The sequence below is a fragment of the Seriola aureovittata genome, chromosome 16, assembly GCF_021018895.1.
Source record: "Seriola aureovittata isolate HTS-2021-v1 ecotype China chromosome 16, ASM2101889v1, whole genome shotgun sequence".
Lineage (NCBI taxonomy): Eukaryota > Metazoa > Chordata > Actinopteri > Carangiformes > Carangidae > Seriola > Seriola aureovittata.
In genome coordinates this window covers 4,416,727-4,438,135 of record NC_079379.1, presented here as the reverse complement: position 1 = coordinate 4,438,135, position 21,409 = coordinate 4,416,727, and the positions used below count along the sequence as shown (strand labels likewise).

Below are 21,409 nucleotides of genomic sequence, written 5' to 3'. Positions count from 1 at the left end.
AAGCTCGATCCTGCATATACACAGCTTTCTCACATTTTATTGATCAAACTGTTCATTGAACAATCCTTAAAACAGATTGATCCACGACTAGATTATGAATTTAATCCTTATCACTGCAACCCTACATCTATCCATCCTTACAGTACATGCTACATATGAACTGTACACATATTTATGCAAACATGCATACTGTCATCATGAATCTCTTTGGATGCAAGTGCCGTCTACAGCATTAACCGTAATGCAATGTACCATAACCCCCACCCGACCCCGCCCTTTATCCATCCATACATCCTCCGGTCCATCTGTTTGAGGCAGCGGACTCTATCAGATGAACTGCTGCTGGCTTGATCTGACTCTCTGGCAGCTGGACAGGGCTGATCCTGGATAAGTCTGCCCAAAGCCCCATCCTAATAACAACCATTTTAGGCAAAAAGTTGAAACCGATCCAAGAACACGGCTCCCACTGCTGCCGGGTAAACAGTCGCCAAGCCGCGGCTTCGCCTGGCTTCATTTCCTGTCTGTGAGCAGGAGCCATTTGGAGGGAAGCAGCCACCGACTCTCGGATTCTCTCTCTGCTTTCATTAATTTAGCTGAGATTATGTGGTTTTCTCTCTCTGCCTGTCGCTCTGCCTGTCAGTCTCTCCTCCAGTCTGCTCATGTCTATGAATTCAGCTGGAAGGCTGAAATACTGTATAGAGTGATGTTATTTTTGGATTGAAGCACCACATACCCGACAATATGATATTCAGGTAACACATTATTTTACAGGTCCTGTATTTTCCATCTAATTTCCTGGAAAATTTCTTCATAATTTCCTGAAATTAGCTGTAAATTGCGAGGATATTTCCAAGACAGGCCTTCGCAATTTGGTAGAAATTATAAGGGAAGTACTCGCTCGTTATAAGTGATATTTTAAGAGAAGAACTAGTAACTTATGAAGGAGGTAAATGGCAAATAGTTCATAAACAGACATCAGTTTCCTAGAAAGACAAGAAAATCTCAATTTGGATTTTCCATGACTTTGAGCTACTATACATTATATATCTGCTCGGTAATATTGGGAAATATTGATTCATTTGCATATATGATGCATAATGGTTGAATTGCATGCTGTAGTTTTGTGTTTCATACTGATGATGATCAAGAAATAAAACACACTCCATTCTATAAAATTTCACAGACTAAGCAGTTACATTTACGAACATATACCTAACAGACCAGAGCTGTAAAATAAAATGTGTGTGGAGCATTTTCCAATTAATGAACAATGAAGAATTTCTCTATGAAAGTTGAAAGGAAGTTTATGAAATATTTTTCAGTAGCCAACTACAGAATTTCCTGATTCTCCAAATTTCCAAATAATCTACTAAGAAGTTTCCTGGAAAGAAAAGAACCATAAATTTAGGGAACTTATTATAGTTATTTCTAAATGCTAAGCTAGCACAATCTTATTCAGAGGATGGCAGGTGGGCGTCACGTGCAAAATGTGAAATATCTTTACAAACCAACAAACAAATACGCATAAACGAAGAATAAAGTTTCAAATAGTTAATAAATGAGTAATAAATAGTCCCTGGGGATTAAATGTAAATTTATTAAAACTTTTTTTCCCTGTAATTAGCACCAAACTACTTGCCAAGTAAAATAAAGTGTTATCTTAAACAAATGTAGCAAATGTCACTGTTTGTAATTACCAGAACTGCAACACTAAACTTCCTGCATCAACTCTGCCACACTCAAGATTTTTCAAGGTCTTTGAAGGTCTCGTTTGGTGAAATTCGAGGACTTGACGGTTTAGAATAAGAGCCTTCGCTTCTTGTTCACATTCTTATCAGGTCCAGAAAACCTGGCTGAAATCCTTCATTCTTAAAACAACTGCTGTATTGTCTAAAATTCTTCATCACAGGATCCACCTCAGGATGTGAAGTGTTGATGCTCGGATGGAGTGAACTCAGGCAGACTGACGAATTTGGATTTCAAAGTTCTTTCTCTCAAACTTTTGAGAGGCTGTTTTCAAAATGTTTAAATAAAAAAAAAAGTCGGGGGGGGGGATTTTTTTTGGCTTCTGTCCTTTAAAATCAAACCGCTTCTCTCTCCAGCCGCCATTTTGCTCCAATGTTCTGGGATCACACAGGAGGAATCGGCTGTGGTGGGCAGAGACGCCCACAGAGGCAGAAAATAGACGAGCTGAGGTTTGAGAGTCAGGTGAGCAACTCTTCCTCTTGACTAATCGCTTGCTTGATCTAACTATACTTTCACTTGATCCGCCCACACATCAAACCAACAGCTGAAATGCAACAAACTCGCTGCTGCTGCTCTCTGGACGGTTGTGGAAAAAAAAAAAAAAAAAGGCATTTTGGGAAATGTAGGGAAACCAAAAACTGAAGTGGAAGTAGGCGAAGAAGGTCAAATAAAGATGCAATTACAGTCTCTTCTAACACACTTAGCATCACAGACTCATCATCATCATCATAATCATCATCATCATCATCATCATCATCATAATCATCGTTATCATCATCACTCTCCTACAGCAGGATGAAGCTGTCTCCTTTACGTCTGTTTAAGCTTCTTCCTGTTTCACTACTTTCTTATGTAATAAATGGAAACAATGCAATTACCAGGAAAGTGGTAATTATGCTAATTATACAAGGATGGAGGATAACAATTAACATCCATTCTGATTACTGTAATTGAGTAGATTTTTGTGAACTTTTTCAACGGCTTTTAAGTCACTTATTTTCTTCCTCAGTGAGTTTTCATTAAAGTTAAGCACTTCACCACATTTAAACTGCAATTACTGGCTCCATTAGCTCCGAAACCGAGATGTCCAGTCGACTTCTTATTTGTCTAAATGGTTTTATTTCAGCCGTCACACTGACAAATAGGAGTTATAATAACTTTTTGCATTAGCTGACGTCCTTTTTATATTTCAAACTAACTATTTTTCACATTGTTTTTCAAAAATACAACAGAAACAAACAGAAAACAAAACAAAAGATTAGATTTAGTCATGAGAGCAGGTTGGACAATGGAGCATCTCTGTTAAAAACAAGATGACACACTACAATATTTAGTCGCTGTAAGGGGTACAGTTACATGATTATTGGTGTCAGTTATTAACTGGAGCGCTGAATTATGAGACTGACTCACACTCTGCTTACTTTAATCTGAAAAAAAAAACAACTGAACTAGGCAGCACTTTCAAACAAATGAAAAATATTAATGAACTAATATCACAGCAGAACATCATTTAAATAAGATGAGAGAATAAAACCAATAATGAATCATTTCAAATAACAATCACAAGAAAACAAGTCATAGCCAGAAACAAGGGTGAAAAGAGGGAATGGCTACAACAGGCTGCAGTAGTAGTAGTAGTAATAGTAGTAGTAAAAGTAGTAGTAATAGTAGTAGTAATAGTAATGACAGTAGCGGCAGCAGCATAAGCTTTAATTACAGTAATAATCCTGACAGTGGTAATAGCAATAGAGGCTAGCCCCAATAACAGTACTAGAGGTAACAGCAGCTGTGGCAGTTAGTATTAGTAGTATTAGTACTAATGGCAGAAGAAGTAAAAATACTGTGGTAAAGTTATACAGTTGTAGTGGAGTAATAATAAAAGTACTAGTACAGCCACGAGCAGTAGTACTAGTACTAGCAGAAGCTGTAACCTAATGGGGCAGGTAGGTCTACTGACAGTAGTAGTAGTAGCAGTATTAAAACATTACTAGTAGTCATTGTATTGGTAGCAGCTGTTAACAGTACTACAACTAGTGCTATTAGTACTGTTATTACTCTTCTACTTTAGTAGTAGCACCAACAGTTATAGCAGCAATACTGATATTATTAATAGGAGTACTAGCAGTAATAGTAGTAGTACTAGCCCTGGCAGTAGAAGTAAAACCAGTACTCTCAGCAGCAGTACTATAGCAGTAGTATTTGCAGGCTCAGCAAGAGTACTAATAGCAGTAGTAGTAGCAGTATTAAAAATATTATTGACAGTCATTGTAGTAGTAGTAGCAGTAGCACTTAGACTAATAACAGTGCTACTTCTATTACTGCTGTGAGTACTTTTATTACTGTTAGTAGCACTAACAGCAATAACAGTACTAGCATGAGTATTGGTCATAGTAGTAGTAGTAGTACTTATGGTACTAGCAATAATAGTAGTACGTGCAGTACTGGAAGTAGTGGTTTCAGTACAAACAGCAGTATTAGCAGTAGTAGTGGTGATAGCAGTAATTTTTAGCAGCAATATAAAAACAACATTAGCATTGTAGCCTACTAGCAGTATAGTACTTTTATCTGTATAACACTTTCAGCAGCAGTACTAACAGCAGTACCAGCAGTAGTATATGTAGTCTCAAGTACTAACAGCAGCAGTAGTCAGCCGTAGCAGCTATACTAACATCACAGTCACAGTACTACTTGTAGTAATAGCAGCAACAGTAGTAGTGTCAGTATTAATAGTGATGAGTTAAAGACTCAGATCAGTGTCATCTATCTCTGTCTCCAGCTCTGAGAGGACAACATGAACATGAACCGTGAGCAGCTGTTTGTGCCAAACAGAAAAACACGAGCTGGAAACACAACATGTGATGTGATATAGGAAGTGTGTTACATAAGGAGGGCTCCCTCCCTGTAATGTAAACAGAGAGGCGGGCCCTCGAGCACCTCACCACTGCTCCTGTCTGCCTATCTTTAACTTCTGCCTCTGTCTTCAACACATCACATCCTTCAGAACATGGAAGATCTGTCTCTGATCACAGCAATTTATTTCCATTATCGATTAACTTTCTTTTGATTGATTGATTGATTGATTGACCATTTTTAGTTTGTGAACTGTCACTAAAAACAGTGTGTAGTTGTGTCTCTCTGTCAGTTTACAACCTTTTAAAAATTCCACTTACAACAATATAAAACTTGAAGAAAAAAATCTTTTCATTAAATTTTTCCCCTTTTTACTTGATAAACTTAAACAATCAATTGTTTATCAAATATGTTGATTAATATTCTATTAGTCGTCTTATTTACTAATGGTTTCGGCACCACTCATACGTACATACACACACATTAACACACATACACACTCCGAAGCACTTGCTTGCAGATGGACACCATGGTTTTTTATGTAATTTTTTCATTTTTAGTTTGAATAGTGAATTGTATTTTTTAAAGATGTACCAGATGGCTGTTTATGATACAAACAAGCACAAACACATTATTTTCTACATCAAATTATATTAATTTTCAATAATCATTATGTAAAAGAAATTAATTTTAATCTTAAATGTTTCATAAAAATTCATTTTCATAAACATGATCATTTTAAACCACACTGATTTTATTATTATACTTCAACATCTGTTTTTTGTCTCTGTCATTTCAGTTACACCGTCAGACACTGAACACACACACACACACACACACAAACATTCATGTACACACCCTGGCAGGCTCGGACTCCCTTCTGCACACACAAACAAACACACTGTCAGGCACGTGCACATTCACATGAGTGTGCAAAACAAACAGTCACACACACACACACACACACACACACAAACCAGAAACAATTCAGTCCAGGTGACACACCCCAGGAGGCTTGTTCCTTATGTCAACACACTGACTGGGAGTTATGTCACCACAGTGTGGAGATAGTAGTGTCCTCGCCTCTCTGTCTCTCTTTCTCTCTCTCTCTCTCTCTCTCTGTCTCTCTCTCTCTCTCTCCCTCTCCTCCCTCTCTCTCTCCCTCTCTCTCTCTGTCTCTCTCTCTCTCTCCCTCTCCCTCTCTCTCATCTTTCTAAATCACCACTCTCTCTCTCTGCCTTTGGTCAGATCAGATTATGAGACGCTGGGCCCCTGGACACATGACATGAGCAGACATGTAAAGAAGGCCGCCACATGCTCCGAGATTTTGCAGGTAATTCTATAGTGCTGCTGCTGTTTGAAAAAGCTCCATTTGAACTTCAGCATTTTGTTTGTTCTGTGGCTAAAAAGAGATTTTCTAACTCCACTGTAAAGCTTCCTTTTAAAGCAGATCTACACTGACGCTGCTCTGCACAAATACAACACAACATACTGAAGCAGGAGAATCAAAGGAACCCTGTAGTTCACTGCTGTTCTGGTTTTAATATGGACGTTCTTTGGTGCTCTGCGCAGATGTATTATGTAGATGTAGATAAATATTAGATCAGCAAAAGAAAATTGATCAGGACATCCCTACTATTGACTGAAATTTTTACTGATATCTCACCTTTGTGAGGATGGGACGTACAGACGGACAACCCAAGAAAATAATCCCTCGCCGTGCGGAGGAATAACAACTGCATTCTGCATTCTTTTAAACATGACCACAATCTTTCCCTCACCATAACCAAGTAGTTTTACTTGCCTGGACATAATCTGTCCACTTCATGAAAACCTGCAAGCTGCTTCAGGTACAGGTGAGACCATGACATATGATGTAGGCCAGTTTGAGCTACAGATTCATGAGTACGAAGGTTTATCAGAAAACAACTCATGATACGATGAGACTGGGATTTACAACTCTAAACGTGTCGATCCACAATCATTTCGTCCTCCATCTTCATGATCATGAGGTCGATGGAAGGATTATTCTGTTCATATTAAAGAGTAAGCTAAAAGGAATGTGCACTTGCATGTAGTCGATTCACCAATGGAGTGCGTCACGGAGGTCTGGACATGACCTTAAAGTGTTGTCATGCATCAACTGACACCCGTAAGTGTGCACACAAACACACACACACACACACACACACACACACACACACACACACACACACACTGGATGCAACATTCAGACTGAATAAATAGATGCAGATTCAGATTCTTTTCAAAGAGCAAACACACGTCATCGAGAGAAACAGGGCAGTAGTGCCTCCCTACACATGCAACATGCCACCGGTGTGTGCTGCATTTAACCGTAGAGGCGTCTGAGCCAAATAAAGGTCATATTATTAATTTCCTAAAAAGGTCATTTGCGCTTTTAGAAGGTGCTAAAAAGTGATGCTGCACGGCCAATAAGGGCATCAGATCGAATCAGATCAAAGCTTTGGAAGGAGGATTTTGTGACTCAGGTTGGAGGACTTGTTGAATCCAGGACCTGGGTGGTTTCTAATTGAACTGATGTTGCCTCTCTGGCACAGGACGGACTTATTATTACACATGCTGATATGGTGAATTTGTACATGTATTATGTCTTCTTTTTAAATAGTATATATTCTGATAAATAAAGATCACTTTTAAAATTCTATTCAAAATCTTCCTCTCTGTATCTTTTTTCCTTCTTTGCTTCGTCCTGTTTATTCGCTCTGTAATCTCCACTGCTTCCTCTCTCTCTCTCTATCTCCCTCCACTTTCCTTCTTCCTCGCTCTGTTTTTCCTCCTCCAGCCCCTCCCTTCCCTTGTCGTTGATCTCTCTCTCTCTCTCTCGCATGCTGGCTCTCTCGCTCCAATACTTTCTGCAGCGGCACGTGAGGTGGCAGCCGCACATGGCCCGAGCGTGTGAGAGACAGAGAGAGAGAGAGAGAGAGAGAGAGAGAGAGAGAGAGAGAGGGAGGGAGAGAGAGAGAGGTTTCAAAACATGCAAAGCGAACACTCTTGACTGGGCTCTCGCTCTCCCCCTCCAGAAGCCCCCCCCACACACACACACACACTTTCTCTCCCTCTCTGTGCAGTGTTACAGAGTGCAGAGTCAGTGTCTTGTTTAACCCTTCCCTCACCAGGATTAATCACAGCCCTGAATGTTAAATCACTGAATGCCTCAGCGTGGCATTATCCCTGCACTCTCTTCTTTTAAAGAGACAGGACGTCAGCTCGTTTCCTAAACAACGCACAGTCCAGATTAAGCTAAACTCGTCTTTTAATACGTGTATGTCAAATTTAAACTGTTGATGTATGTCTTGTTTCACTAGCCGGTTTATTTGGGATTCCTCTGGTCTAGACGCTGATATTTGGTTTCTGTTTGAGGGGAAGCCGTTGTATTTTTAAAGGAGAAAACATATATATTGTTCTTGAGGCCAAGGGTTGTCTAATCTGTGTTTAAATCTGCAAGAGTAAGTGACTGCAGTTGAACAGTACAGGCTGCAGTAGTTTGACTGCTGACTTTTTCTGCGTATGTTTTGGTATATTTTAGGTTCAGCAGTGGAAAGAACAGAAATGTTAACGATAAAATCTAATAGTTGGTTGGATTATGGGTCAAAAAGCTGTCACTACTGTTGCAACCTCATTATAAATCGAAGCCCTTGTGATGAAGCAATGCAGCAAAATTCAGGCCTTTTGACTATACTATAGCCTCTTATGTTTAATTTCAGTGTTTTCTACAACTGAGTATGGTGGCACATGACACACACCACGTTATGAAGGAGTCACCACAGTTTGTTTTAGCCTTCGTACGTCTGCAAATAAGTGATGCCTTTGCTAATAAGTTGGAATTTTTTTATGTAAATATGTCCAGAAACATAACACAACAAAAACATTTTTTACTTTGGAAATAGAAGTTTGGCAATAATCCCAACTCAAGGACCACTTACTTGCTTTTCCAGAGCTTTCAACCAGAGCTAAATTAATTAACCAGCAAGTCTGACATATATTGGCCAATATTAGCTGCATGTTGTATATCTGTATTTGACATTGGAATTGGCTCAGCTATCCAAGAGATGGATGGGTGTTGACGTGCAGTCTAGCCGGTTTAAAGCTGCTCAACTGACGTGTCAACAGATCCAACAAAGCAACAACTGAGCAAACGCTATCTGCTGATGACGACAGGGTGATATGGTTAAAAGCTACAGAAGAAGCTGGTAAGTGGACTTTGAGTCGGAATAGTTTTGTCAAAATAATGTTATCCATCAATGTGGACGCACAGTTCCTATTCGACCCTATTCCTATTCCTATTTCCTATTAATTTCTTTGTTCACTTCTTTGTTCTTTGTTCATACCAAGATGCCTACCGATTGAGTTAGGCTAACATAAGTAGCATGGTTTATCTAAAGGTGTTTTATGGAGGAAAAACAAGGGTCTTAATGCACTGAGTGTTGGTTGGTGCAGTAGTTACATCTCTGGAGCTCCTGGTGGCGCTGCACCAAGTTGATAGCAGTAGTTCGCTATGTTTCAGAGACTCCAACCATGTTTAACCATGTTTTTGTGAAAAAATCTGGTGGTTGTATCTGCATGCTGACATCTTGCTAAGCAAATATCTTTTTTTCTGGTCTCCCAGATTGTAATTGTACAGTTCTGGAAATTCAGAAACACAAGTAACCACTTTTTCATGCTTCTTTCAGTCCAAGCAATGGGCAGACAATACAGCGACGGACTGTGCCCACAAAGTCAGCACGGCTCGGGGCAAAGTTCAACAAATTTGAAGTTTCAGCTTGAACTGTGGATATCTGTGCAGAGCAGTCACACTACACCACATACACAATAATGGAAGAGACGTTTGCAGAAGCCAGTTTTCTGCATTGTGAATATGCCTTAACTCTCAACAACTAACAAAGCATGTACATATATGTTGTGCTAGTGACAAGACAAATTAAGTTAGACTAAAAAAAAGACTCATCGCATTCTAGAAAATGCCATTTGTATATCCATTTTCAAACCAAAAAGCATTACATCAGAGTATCAGCCTCCTTCCAGTACTCAACCTCAAACTCTGTCAACATCTGTCAGAACGCTGCTGCACAAGCAACTGTTGCCATATTTGTTCACATTTTGGTTTGGAGCTATAAGGGTTCAATCAGGTAGTAGAAAGTGTGTTGTAAAGTATTTGTGTAAGAAGTCAGAAATAATGGATACATGGCTAAAATCCTGTTAAATAAAGCAACTTAAAGCAACTAACTACAATACGTTTGGGATATTGAGCTCCATTTAGATTAGCTTCTTGTGGTTGTTCACACACACAGACAAAATCAACCTATCCTCGCTGAAGATTCAGCTTTGGATGAAACATAATTAAATAATGAGGCCTGAAATCTTGTCCAGGCCATAAATAAATCAAAGCAAATCAAATGTAAGCATCCTTTAAAAAATACAGTTCTGAATTTAATTGCTGTGTGTAAACTCTGGTCTGTTTGCCTGTTTAAGTTTCTATAAATGTATAGAAGCCATATTTTCTCTCATATATCTGCTTGTTTGTTATTGTCTGTACTTCCCACTCAAACTTCACCACTTCTGCTTTCACTGTCAGTCTCTTCATGTGTCTGTAAAAACTGAGCAGATTCCCATCAAGTGTGAAGCACAGATCAGCCTCAAGCAAAAGACTAACAGATTAGATCTGGGTGGGATTTATCTCCAGGTGCCTCCAGGTGAAGCTTCTCACGTGTGTCAAACCGATGACATCAGTGAGTCAAACTTATTTTATTTATTCATCAAATTATATGTCTGATGTAGATTTTAAGTCAGAGCAATCTCTTTGTTCAGTTTAGTGGTTGATCGGCCCTAAAGGTCGCCTTTGTAATAGCTGCGAAAAACTAGTGCAGCAGATGCTTTCACATCACAGTTCAATGAGTTCTTGCATCCTCCATGATGCACAGGCTCATGGGAAACTGAGGCTAAAAATCTGGTTTTGATTAGGAAGGTTCAGGGTTGGACGGGGAAAGAAATTCAGTCCTGGATTTGTCCATTGACCCTGAATGACAGGTACACAGCGAGGGTAAAAAGACTGACAGCACCGGGAAAAACTTTATGGATTTTTTTGATTGTAAACCAGCCTGCTGATGCAGCAGCCCACCGGGATTTGTCCCAGAATGCCCGGTGGCCAGTGCGACACTGGGAAGGTTTCTGACTGAGTGAATTGACCTGGAAATTTCGAAGCTGCAGCCTGATTTGAACAAGGTGCTACATGATCCTTCCATCCATCTTCAACCACTTAATGTGGGGTCAGGTCACAGTGGCAGCAGGCCAAGCAACGTATCCCAAACGTCCCTCTCCCCAGTGACATTTTCCTGGTCCTCCTGGGGGATCCCAAGGCGTTCCCAGGCCAGATGAGATATATAGTCACTCCAGCATGTTCTGGGCCTGCTCCGGGGTCTTCTACCAATTGGACGAGCCTGCAAGACCTCCACTGGGAGGCACCAAGGACTCATCCTTCAGATGCTCGAACCACCTCAACAGATTCCTTTTCACATGAAGGAGCAGCAGCTCTACTCAAAACTCCCTCAGGGTGTCCGAATACCTCACCCTATCTCTAAGGCTGAGCCCAACTCATTTCGGTTCCTTCTATCCGCTTGTAAGTGTTTCATGATTCATTAGCTATGACCTTGAGCCAATGAAACAAATGATTGTTCTTTACAGAGAAAAAAGGCATTGCAGAACCACAATTTTAAATAGATCAGTCTGAACTATAGACTATGATCCTCCCATCATCCCGAGTCCCATGGTCGTCTTCCTTTAACTTCTTATCAATTCTCTGGCTCAGTGAGCATCGAGAGCATCATCAGTGGGTGTTCACCAAAATGACTTTGGATCAAAGTTAAACCTGACAAATTCTCTCCTGTAACGAACTGAAACATCGACATGAACTCTTCACACACTGGACAGGACAAACGTGTCTCTGACTGGTCTAACAGAAATTTGAAAAAGCCAAAATTAGAATTTCTTCCAAATTATCCAGCAAAAATCAATTTCGGAATAATACAAAGTAAAATAGAAAACCCAGTTGGGGAATCATGTTTCATTTTGAAGCCAGAACATTGATTTTGAATATCTGTTCATAAATTGTGTTTTTTAAGAGAAAAGGCAGGAAATCGTCGAAAAAAATATAGATGAAAAACATTCTTAAAATACCATCTGCACCATGAACTATTTTACATACACATTACATGACATACTTAACAGACGTGATCAAAGGCTCATTAGCATTCTCTGTCTCATTTCCTCTATGTTTTCTCTTAAGTGTGGCAGTAATGATTGTGGTGAAGCTTCCAGGCTCTTCCTCATTCCAGCAGAAAACACAACCATTAGGATTCGTGTGGACGCAAAATCTAGTTGAAAGTTTACTAAATATTATGAGCTTTATTCACAAGGTTTGGGGGTTTTGGGAGACAGTGAATGACATCAAAGCACTGTTTCAGTCCCGCTCCTGGGCTCAGATGATTCTCAGAGGACGATTTTCAGGCTAAAAACTGAGCCTGCCAGGGTCTGACTTTGTGAGGTAAGGAAAAGAAGGGAAAACATAATCGCTCTTGCAGTTACAGTTACCTAACAGCTGCTTTAGTAATTGTTTTATTGATGCGGTTTTCATCCATTTTGACCACTTTCCACTGACGACCTCAGTCTGCATCCTGACTCATGTAAATATTTGCAATTTACAACATTTTAGGGACCAAACAGGTGAAAAATGTCATCTGAGTGTCTTATAAAGCCACAGCTGCATCCATTTCCCTCTGAGCCGTTCTCATTTTTGCCCAGAATGAATTAAAATCAAACTAAAACATGTGCATGTGGATCAGATTATTATTTCCAGTCTATTTTCCATCTATCTCTCTGGTTGATTCTCTCTCTCTCCCTCTCTGCAGCTCTGTAGTAACACTTCAGCTCCACAACGACCTGAGGGATTTCTGGCTGAATGCATCATGCTCAACCCAGTCACGTGTTTATAATTCAGAGTAAAGAGCACACACACACACACACACACACACACACACACACACACACACACACACACACACACACACAGATGAAAGTATGTTCACATTAAAGCCTACACAGTTGCATGCAAATGCCGAAACAAAGAGGACACTCTGATATGCACGTTCAAAGTTCAGTGCACACACACACAAGCAGAAATGTGCACGTCTAAAGGCATAAATGCACGCACAAAAACACACACTGGATGGTGTATATTCATAGACACTTACAGAAGCGCAGAGAGCAGATATGAACACACACACACACACACACACACACACACACACACACAGTCAGAGCCTTGCAGCAGTATCCAGTGTAGCAGCTCTATCCAGGCTGAAGCTTTGCTGCTTTCTTTCATGCATCTCTCTTTCTCTCTGTGTCTCATTTTCCAACAGTTTTTTTTGTGTTTTATTTTCTTCTTCAAGCTTCTCCGCAGCTCGTTTTCAGTGAAACATCTCCTCTCTTATTGTTAAAGACTCGGAAGAAAAAAGATAAACACAATGTCCCAGTAAGATTTCTCAGAATCTGATCCTGCTGGGCAATTTATCTCTTTCTCCCTCCCTTACAGTCTCTCTCTCTGTTTTTTTTTCTTCTTCTCTCTCTGCCTCCAGCTGAGTCGAAACTCTTCATCCTGCACTCTCATAGTATTCAAATTTTTTGAAAAGTGCATGAAAGCTTTAAGTATGAATAACAAAAAAACATGAAGTACGGAGCTGATTTTCGCTACATGATCAAAACCGAGTCAAGCAAAGGTTTCTGAACAAATATGTCTACCAACAAAACCCTTTAACTTTAAAGTGCCCACGGGAAAACTTATCTTTACACATTTATTCTGTGCAGCCAAATCTACTCAAACCTGCAGAACTTTATTTCGCATTGTTAAAGAGCTTGACAACTTTCAGAGGCTACCAGATATATCAGGCAGAATTTTGGAACAATGTGTATAAAGAATTCATACAGCTTCAATGAAGATATAAATATTTATTCTAAATATTGTCATACGATGCAGGAAGCTGATGTTAATGTTAGAACAACTAAAGGAGAAATTTAAGTGAAAGATATGGATTACAATTTGTTTTTATTTTACACAATTTCATTATAAATATATTTTTGTAGTTTTGCAGCTTTAACAGAGGTGAGGTTAACCAACATTATGTTCATCTCCTTCTTCTCTACTTTGTAAGATAGCTAGCTACTAGTGTTTCAAAGTTGCACTAATCGATGTTTTTATATTAGCAATGGATCAAATGACTGTATGAGGTGAAAACGATGAACACACATACAATAATCATCCATATCTGCAGTTTTTCTCAGCTCTACAATGCGTTTTAGTGTCTTTTAACTTTTTTCTGTTTTTTACGGCTGCAATCTTTACTGCTTTGGTTCACTCTCACAATCCCACTGTTCACTATTGAAAGGACAGACACAGTTAGCTACTAGTTGGTAAACTTTTCTGATTTGTCACATTTGGTGACACACGATGGAAGAGACCAAAAACCGAAGTTGGCAAAAAAAAAAAAAACAGCCAATACAGGTTTACCTTAATGCTTTCATATGGCTCTACAAAGATTGAGACAACAGCGAGGGAAGGGACATGTGATACATACATTTTAGGGCTGTCACTTTATATTTAAAATTCAAACATCCAGAAAGAATAAATGAATATTCAAACTGTAATGAGCCGGTCAAATTCAATATGTATAGTCTCTGAGCAAAAACTAGTTTTCCTTGTGTTCCACTCTTCAATTTACTTTCAGCTTTGCCCATTTACTTATGGTTTGTTTTCAAATTAGTGTGAATAAATTATGCACCAGTTCAAATTCCTTCAAACTTGACTTTTTGTAAAGTGCCAGCCCCACTGAGTTTATCCTTAATCAAGTACTTGTCTCCAGAAAACTCACTTAAAGCCAAACTGTATCATGATTGGCTGCAGCTTTACAGATAGGTACCTATTTTTACGTACACACACACTCACACAGCTCTGCCTTTACTTGAATAAATAAAATATGATCAAACAAGTCTCTCTCAGTTGATTCAATTCAGTAAAACTTTCATGTCAAGATAAAATTCACAAAATAAGTTTAAACAGTTAAAACAACTCAAACACAGACCACACAAAAAAAGTTTGGTCTCCAATCGTCTACTTCACGCACTCGTCCACATATTGTCTCATCCTTCCTTTAAATGTCTATGCAATCAATTAACATTTACAGAGACGTGGCAATCTGTCTTCAATAAATCATCACTAAATTAGCTGTGGTGATTTACTCAGTGGTTCACAGGAATCAAAAAACACGACCGTCAGCATTATCAAGAATGGCTCTGTGGTTTCAATTAGTCGGAATTGGAAGTTGTCAGACTTGTGAAATCTCCAAAAGAGAAAAAAATAATAAATAAGAGAAAGACAGACAGACGGACAGCTAGAAAGGCACTTCTGATGTTGTGGCAGCTCTGGTTCATATCAAAGGCAGCAGAGAGAGGAAACAATAAATTATGAATATATGACGAGTGAAAACAGGCTGGTGGATAGAACCGTGGAGGGCCTAAGAACAGCGCGTCAGCCATTTATCACACGGGGATATAATTAGAGACAATCCTACTCTGGTTATTATTGAAGGAGTCGAACGGTTGAACTGGGTTTAATGTATCAGATCTGTGTCCTCATTACTGCCAGATCACATTGAGGCTTTTGCATATTGCAGCTTCATATGTGTCTGACTGCATTAGCTGCCGCAGAACTGTCTCCTTCTCACATGACTTTAGTTTTAATCTCACTGTTGTGAGCTACAGGAAGAAAAGATTTTTCATTTCTAACAAGGAAGTTGTTTATTTTCTATTCATTTTTAAGATTTTAAAGATACCAAACCATTTCCTCTTACAACCTCCTCCTGTTTGATAGTCTTTGGACTCACTGATGAAGGAAATAACCAATGAACAATGTATTAACTCGTCAAATTCAATTAAAAAGGGTCTTAAACTGACTGACTGTGCCCCCAGATTCCTCTCAGCTCACTGCTGTGATGTTTTGAAAATCTACAATCACTCACCATGTAGACACTCAGGTCCTCCCATCATGCTTTGCTGCTGTTGAGGTGGTGGTGGCGGCTGTGGCTGAACAGTCTCAAGTCCCAGCAGCGAGGAAGAGGAGGATGAAGAGGACATGGAGGAGGAAGAGGAGGAGCAGGGTGGAGGAGAGGTGGGAGGGCACTGGGAGCTCTGGTTGGGGACTGCCGACTGGGAACTCTGGGAGGAGAAACCAGAAAAATTAAAATAAAACCTCTTCTTCAAAAGTCTGTGAACTGTATCATTAGTCTACATGGAGACCAGAGAGCTGCATAAAAACACTACTAACTGAGCTGCTATGGATTCATCCAATTTACTCAAATTAAATTCAGGTGTTGGACATGGCCACCTCTCCACCCATAAGAGATTACAGAGCTCAACTTAAGAGAGAAAATGTAATCTTTGGCCCAGACAACAGGGCTTCTTGTTGACATTTTGAGCGATGCCAAGTGAAGACAATGGTTCTCTGTTTTGAAATGATAGGCAAACTGTTATTGACCCTTAGTGCTCTGAGAAGACATGACATGAATACTACAGCTGGATTTTGTTTGACTACCAGTGATGTTAGATTTTCAGTCATTATGCCGTCAGTCTGGTGACACATCTGTCGTTCTTTTTGTCGAGAGGGAGCTACCGTAGCCGTAAGAAATTCTGAGAAATGCAACGACAAGATTGGTGTGAACTATTTTCCCATTCTACTGCTTGTGATTAAAGTCTGTATGATATTAACACAGGGTGATGAACACGCTAGAAAGCAAGCTAACTAGCTTACGAGCAGGTTAGTAAGCTAACCTGCTAACAAGTAAGCCAACTGTCTTACGAGCAAGATAGTAAGTTAACCTGCTAATGAGCAAGCTAACTAGTTTACAAGCTAGTTAGTAAGCTAAGTGCTAAGTAGCAAGCTAACTAGCTTGAGAGCAATTAAGCTAGTATGCTAACCTGCTAACTAGCAAGCTAACTAGCTAGTCTGGGACCTAACAAGCTAATGATTGGTTTTCTCTATCTAATCAAAGGTTTTCAGCTGCTCAGTGTGAGATTTTTATTTTTTATTTTACTGAATATAAATTTGTGCAAAGTCTGTCAACTGTTGCTGCACAACTTTGAGGACAGAAAGCAGGTCACATTTGGATGGACGTTTGTGGCCCTGAAGGCTAAACAAACCAATGTCACTCTCTGGCTTGCAAGCAGATTAGCTCATATTTTGGTGCCAATAATCTTGACATGCCTTTGAACTGTATAGTGGGACTACTCTGGGGGTAAATACAATATATGTGTATTCAAATATGTGTCAGTATTTAGTGCTCATCCAGTAGGAGCAATGTGTTTTGCTTTTAACTGTGTTCCTTGTTTAGCTTTATACTCTACTTGTACCTTGTAAAATAGAATAAATCTTGTTCTTGCAGGTTGAAGTAAAGTTTGTGAAGCTTTTGGTCTTCGTCAGCTTTACCTGGGAGGGGATCTGGGCGCTTGTGGAGCTGGGTCCGTTGGTATGCATCCCCATCCCGTTCTCGGTCAAGAACTCCTCCAGGTCCATGTACTGCAGCTGGAACAGGCCTCCATCACATGGCAAGGTCCTCTCCCACAGCAGAGGGCCCAGGAAGGCCGACTGGGAGTTGGGCCGCAGGGCGCCAGAGCCCGGGGCTCCTCCCACCCCACCAGGCCCTCCGGTGTTAACACCCATTGAGTCTTCATCAGAGTCTGAGGGCTTGTCTTTGTCTGTAGAGAAGGAGGATAAAGAGTTTGTTTAATTTAGCTGTGGCGATGTTTTGAATTTTTTTCTGACCACATAGGGTAACAACACTTATCGCTCCTCCCGCTCTCTATGTTTGTGTTGAAGGGCAAGAGGAAAGATAAGAGCCAATGACAACTGATATCCAGTCAGACAAGATAAGATAACGTGAAACTATGCAGTTAGAAATGTGGAAATGGAACAAGTTTTAGTATCAGAGATTGAATATATTTACATTTGTGCAGCAGAACAATCCAGCAGATTTTAAATGTGAGTCTAACTGTGCAGTGAAAGGCTGATAATCTCATCCACAATACACTCATTAGTTTACTGTAATTAAACTGTCCTCAGACTAATCCAGTGCAATGATTTATTGATGTAAGAATGAAACCCAATGTGAAGCACTTGTCAAACTAATTCAGCCTTTTATTCCAACACTATTTAGAAAAAAATGTCATAACATTTTAAAAACATTTTTTTACTTTAAAAAATAACTCAGATTTGTAATAAGAGGTTTTGTGATTAATTGACCCTGAAGTAAAGCAAGTAAGAAATATGCATGTAAGCAGTTTTTGTATTTCCCCCACCGATACGCAACTATAAATGATATCACTAATTGGTATAGTTATAGACACATTAAAGTTTTGAGACAAATTGATTATTTGGAAATATTCCTACACACACTGTACTTCAATTAAGTGCTTAAAGTTATGTCTGGTAGCCAGATGGTCCCAGGTTTGAGCCCCTAAGGGCAACACAGGGTGGTGTGTGATGCACATCAAAAACAACCGTGCCATTTGTTTTCTATGTACACCTACAAACAAGCGTTCTTTCTTCCAGCGCCAATGTGAGTTAACACTGGGCTACCATACCTTACTGTCTGTTCAATGCATTCAGTGTGTGTTATATGGAGACTAAAGCTTGTCCCTCGAGGGCCGCATCTTTGGAGGCTGCATTTGAAGACTGATTGCATCACTGTGGCACGACTACGCTGTCCCGATTTCGAAGGCTCCTTCAAACGCAACCAAAAAATGTACTTTTCTTTTTTCAGGCTGTGAAGGCTCTGACAGGTAGATATTTCGTGGCCCAATTTATCCCAAAATTGATTTCACACCAGTAATGAAAATAATGACAGAGCCACCTTTAAATGTGAGAGCTGGGTTTCAGCTCAGTTCATCAGCTAATGGGGCAACTGTTAAAAAACCAAGAGTCTCAACACCTCATGTTTTTGTTAAAAAAAAAAAAAAGTCATGTGTGATCAAGGTTGCCAGGTGACAGGAGCCCCGCTTTACTGCAGATGGTGACACAAAGCGAAAATTATCCAAAGACTATTTCAGTTCACCCTTCGCGGTTTATGACAGTTAGGCCAGACCTTTCGTGGACCGCGTCCTCCGAAAGGATGCAGCGCCTGAATTGGGAAACAGCTTATGTGACTTTTGAAGGACGTCATAACACATTATTTTCTCCAGTTCAATTCAATACACTCAGGGATTTTGCTTCTTATTTCTGTGTAACTGTAATTACTCTTGCCGACTTGATGATGTTATGTTTTATTATTCATCATTATACGAGACTATGCAACAAACCAGATAATTGCAAAAAGACATCGAACATTCAGAATCCAGAGTGTAAAGCACCAAAGGTTTTGTTTTTAAGCTGCAAATGGCAGCGAGGGCTGAAGGTCTGTGACATCGTGCACACCACGTCTACTGGTGACAATTCAGCTCTATACCCTTTTACTGTCATGAAAAACTATGACACCATGACACACTGAATTATTATCACGTTTTTAGTATCATTGATCATACATTAGTCAAATACTTGAATTATTGTACAAATACAATAATTGTCGTGCACCTGGTCACACTGCTGGTACACACAACCACCATGAGACTGAACTGCCCTCTGAGAGCTCTTGAGCAAGGCACAAAATGGACATTTGGTTCCAAAAGCTCTGGCTCTTTTCTTGGACCTTGTTCTGTTAATTTGTTTCAATTAAAAAAAAAAACTAAAAACGTGACTGATTTGGGGTAAAATCAGATGGACAGACCACCCTTCAATCACTTTGTTCCAGCTCCAGATCTGTGAGGTGTTCCTGCATTTATCTGCAGACAGGAATATCTGACTGATGAGACTTCTGCTGGAGCTCAAACAGGAGGAATAATGCATTTACAATTGTGTGAATACTATGTCAGATAATCATTTAAAAAGACAAACAAGCATCAACAAACAGCTCCAGAGGCTGCACTGTTGTTTACTGAACACCAGCTTCTGTCCATTGCTTTCTGCAAAGCACTTAGTTGCAATCATTAAAAGGCATCCATAGATAAAGTTGACCCTGCACTCTGACCCCCCCACAGTGAGGGAGGGAGTGCAATGGAAAGATAGATACAAACTTCAGGCATCAATAAACCATCAGCAGAAAAAAATAAAAGGAAATCCTGCAAATAAAACATGAACCTGATTTAATTGAAACACTGTACGGAAAAAGCTACAGTGATTGTTTTGTTCTCTGATCCTTTGGTAATATTATTCTAAAGAATTGTGTCTCCAAAAGTGCATATTGAATAAATGGCACACTGAATAATAAAACCCAATAAAATAGTAATAAAAGAGCATATTTAACTGGGCTGGGATGACAGAGCCAGAGAGAGTAATGAGAAAGAGGGAACAAGCTACAGAGGCTGAGGGAGAGCAACGAGGAAGGCCGGAAATTTAAATTTAAAGGGATTAAAGAACATGAAGACATGAAAGATTACAGCGGGAAAACAGCAGGAAAACAGCAGAGCAGAGAGTCGAGGCCACCATATTCATGTCCCTCATAATCTCTGTTATCATCACCGTCCACATCATCATCTGCCTGCCAGTTTCTCCTCAATCTCCTGTGTATTCATTACAAAACTCAGACTGAACGCACAGATTACTATTGTATTCATGATTATGAGCCATTTCTCCACAAACAAGCACAAACACCTTCGCTGCACGGCTCCAGTTGCTCGCCAGTCACCTCCATTTTGTCGTCTGTCAGTTACAACAAGTGCTCAACGTTTTGGCTCGATGCTCTGGTTCTGCACATTAAATAAAATAGACTCAACAGGCTAAATAAAACAGCTGTGGTGCTGCTGGAAGAGCGATGCTAGCAGTTTAAAATGCTATTATGTAATAAGGTAGGATAGTCTGTTTTGCACCTAATGTTAGCTTGTCTCCGGTGAATAAGCAAGATGGCAAACACATGCTTAACTGTTCATGTGGCATTCTGAGTTGGAGGGTTTTGGGGGGAAATGAAGGAAACGAAATTGTACCTTTTTTATGTTACTTTGCACTTTTCAGGAACCCTTCACACTCTGTTAATAAGAGTAGAGAGTAAATAAAACGCCTGTGGTTACTCCTGCTTTTTGATGTAAATAGTTGTATATACCTTGATTTATCATGGTATAATATTTTATTATCTCTATTTTACCATTACCTATTCACATTTACAACCTGTGCTTACTATTAAAACCTTTAAAATGCTTCAATGAGCATGTGTGTTTTTCTGTATAAGTAAATAAAACATAATTTTTCCGAATCAGATTTTATGAGCTTTGGTACGTCTTATTGGGCCAATATGTTGATACAGTGAGTCAAAGGTCAGATCGTACAGCTGATGTGCTAAAAAAAAAAAAAAACATACCAAGCATTGTCATTGTAAAAAAATTTTAACATGGTATACTAAGGCAAAAGCAAGTATTTGGATGTAGAAACACACAAAGGGTTAATAATGTGAAAGAGATGTAGTTGAGAGAAAGACTTAAAGATCTACAAGGCACTGTGTTAGGCTACATAGTGATATGTACTGTATATGAAGCTTACTGTTAGGTAGTACTGCTAAGACAATGTTTTTTCTTCCGTAGCATCACAGCGTGGGTAATGCGATAACCTTACAATATTAACAGGAAGTCATGAATGGAGCATTTGTAGGCA

The 21,409-nt window shown here is 39.5% G+C and overlaps 1 protein-coding gene across 1 annotated transcript in view; it reads right to left on the bottom strand.

Moving 5' to 3' along the window:
* dbpa (D site albumin promoter binding protein a) overlaps positions 1-21,409 on the bottom strand; it is a 37,794-nt gene that overhangs the window by 12,161 nt on the left and 4,224 nt on the right. The window contains exons 2-3 of the mRNA XM_056399313.1: positions 17,165-17,433; positions 15,702-15,897 (exon numbers count right to left, since the gene is read on the bottom strand). Of these exons, the coding sequence (XP_056255288.1) occupies positions 15,702-15,897; positions 17,165-17,433 (465 nt within the window). The remainder of the gene's footprint in view (positions 1-15,701; positions 15,898-17,164; positions 17,434-21,409) is intronic.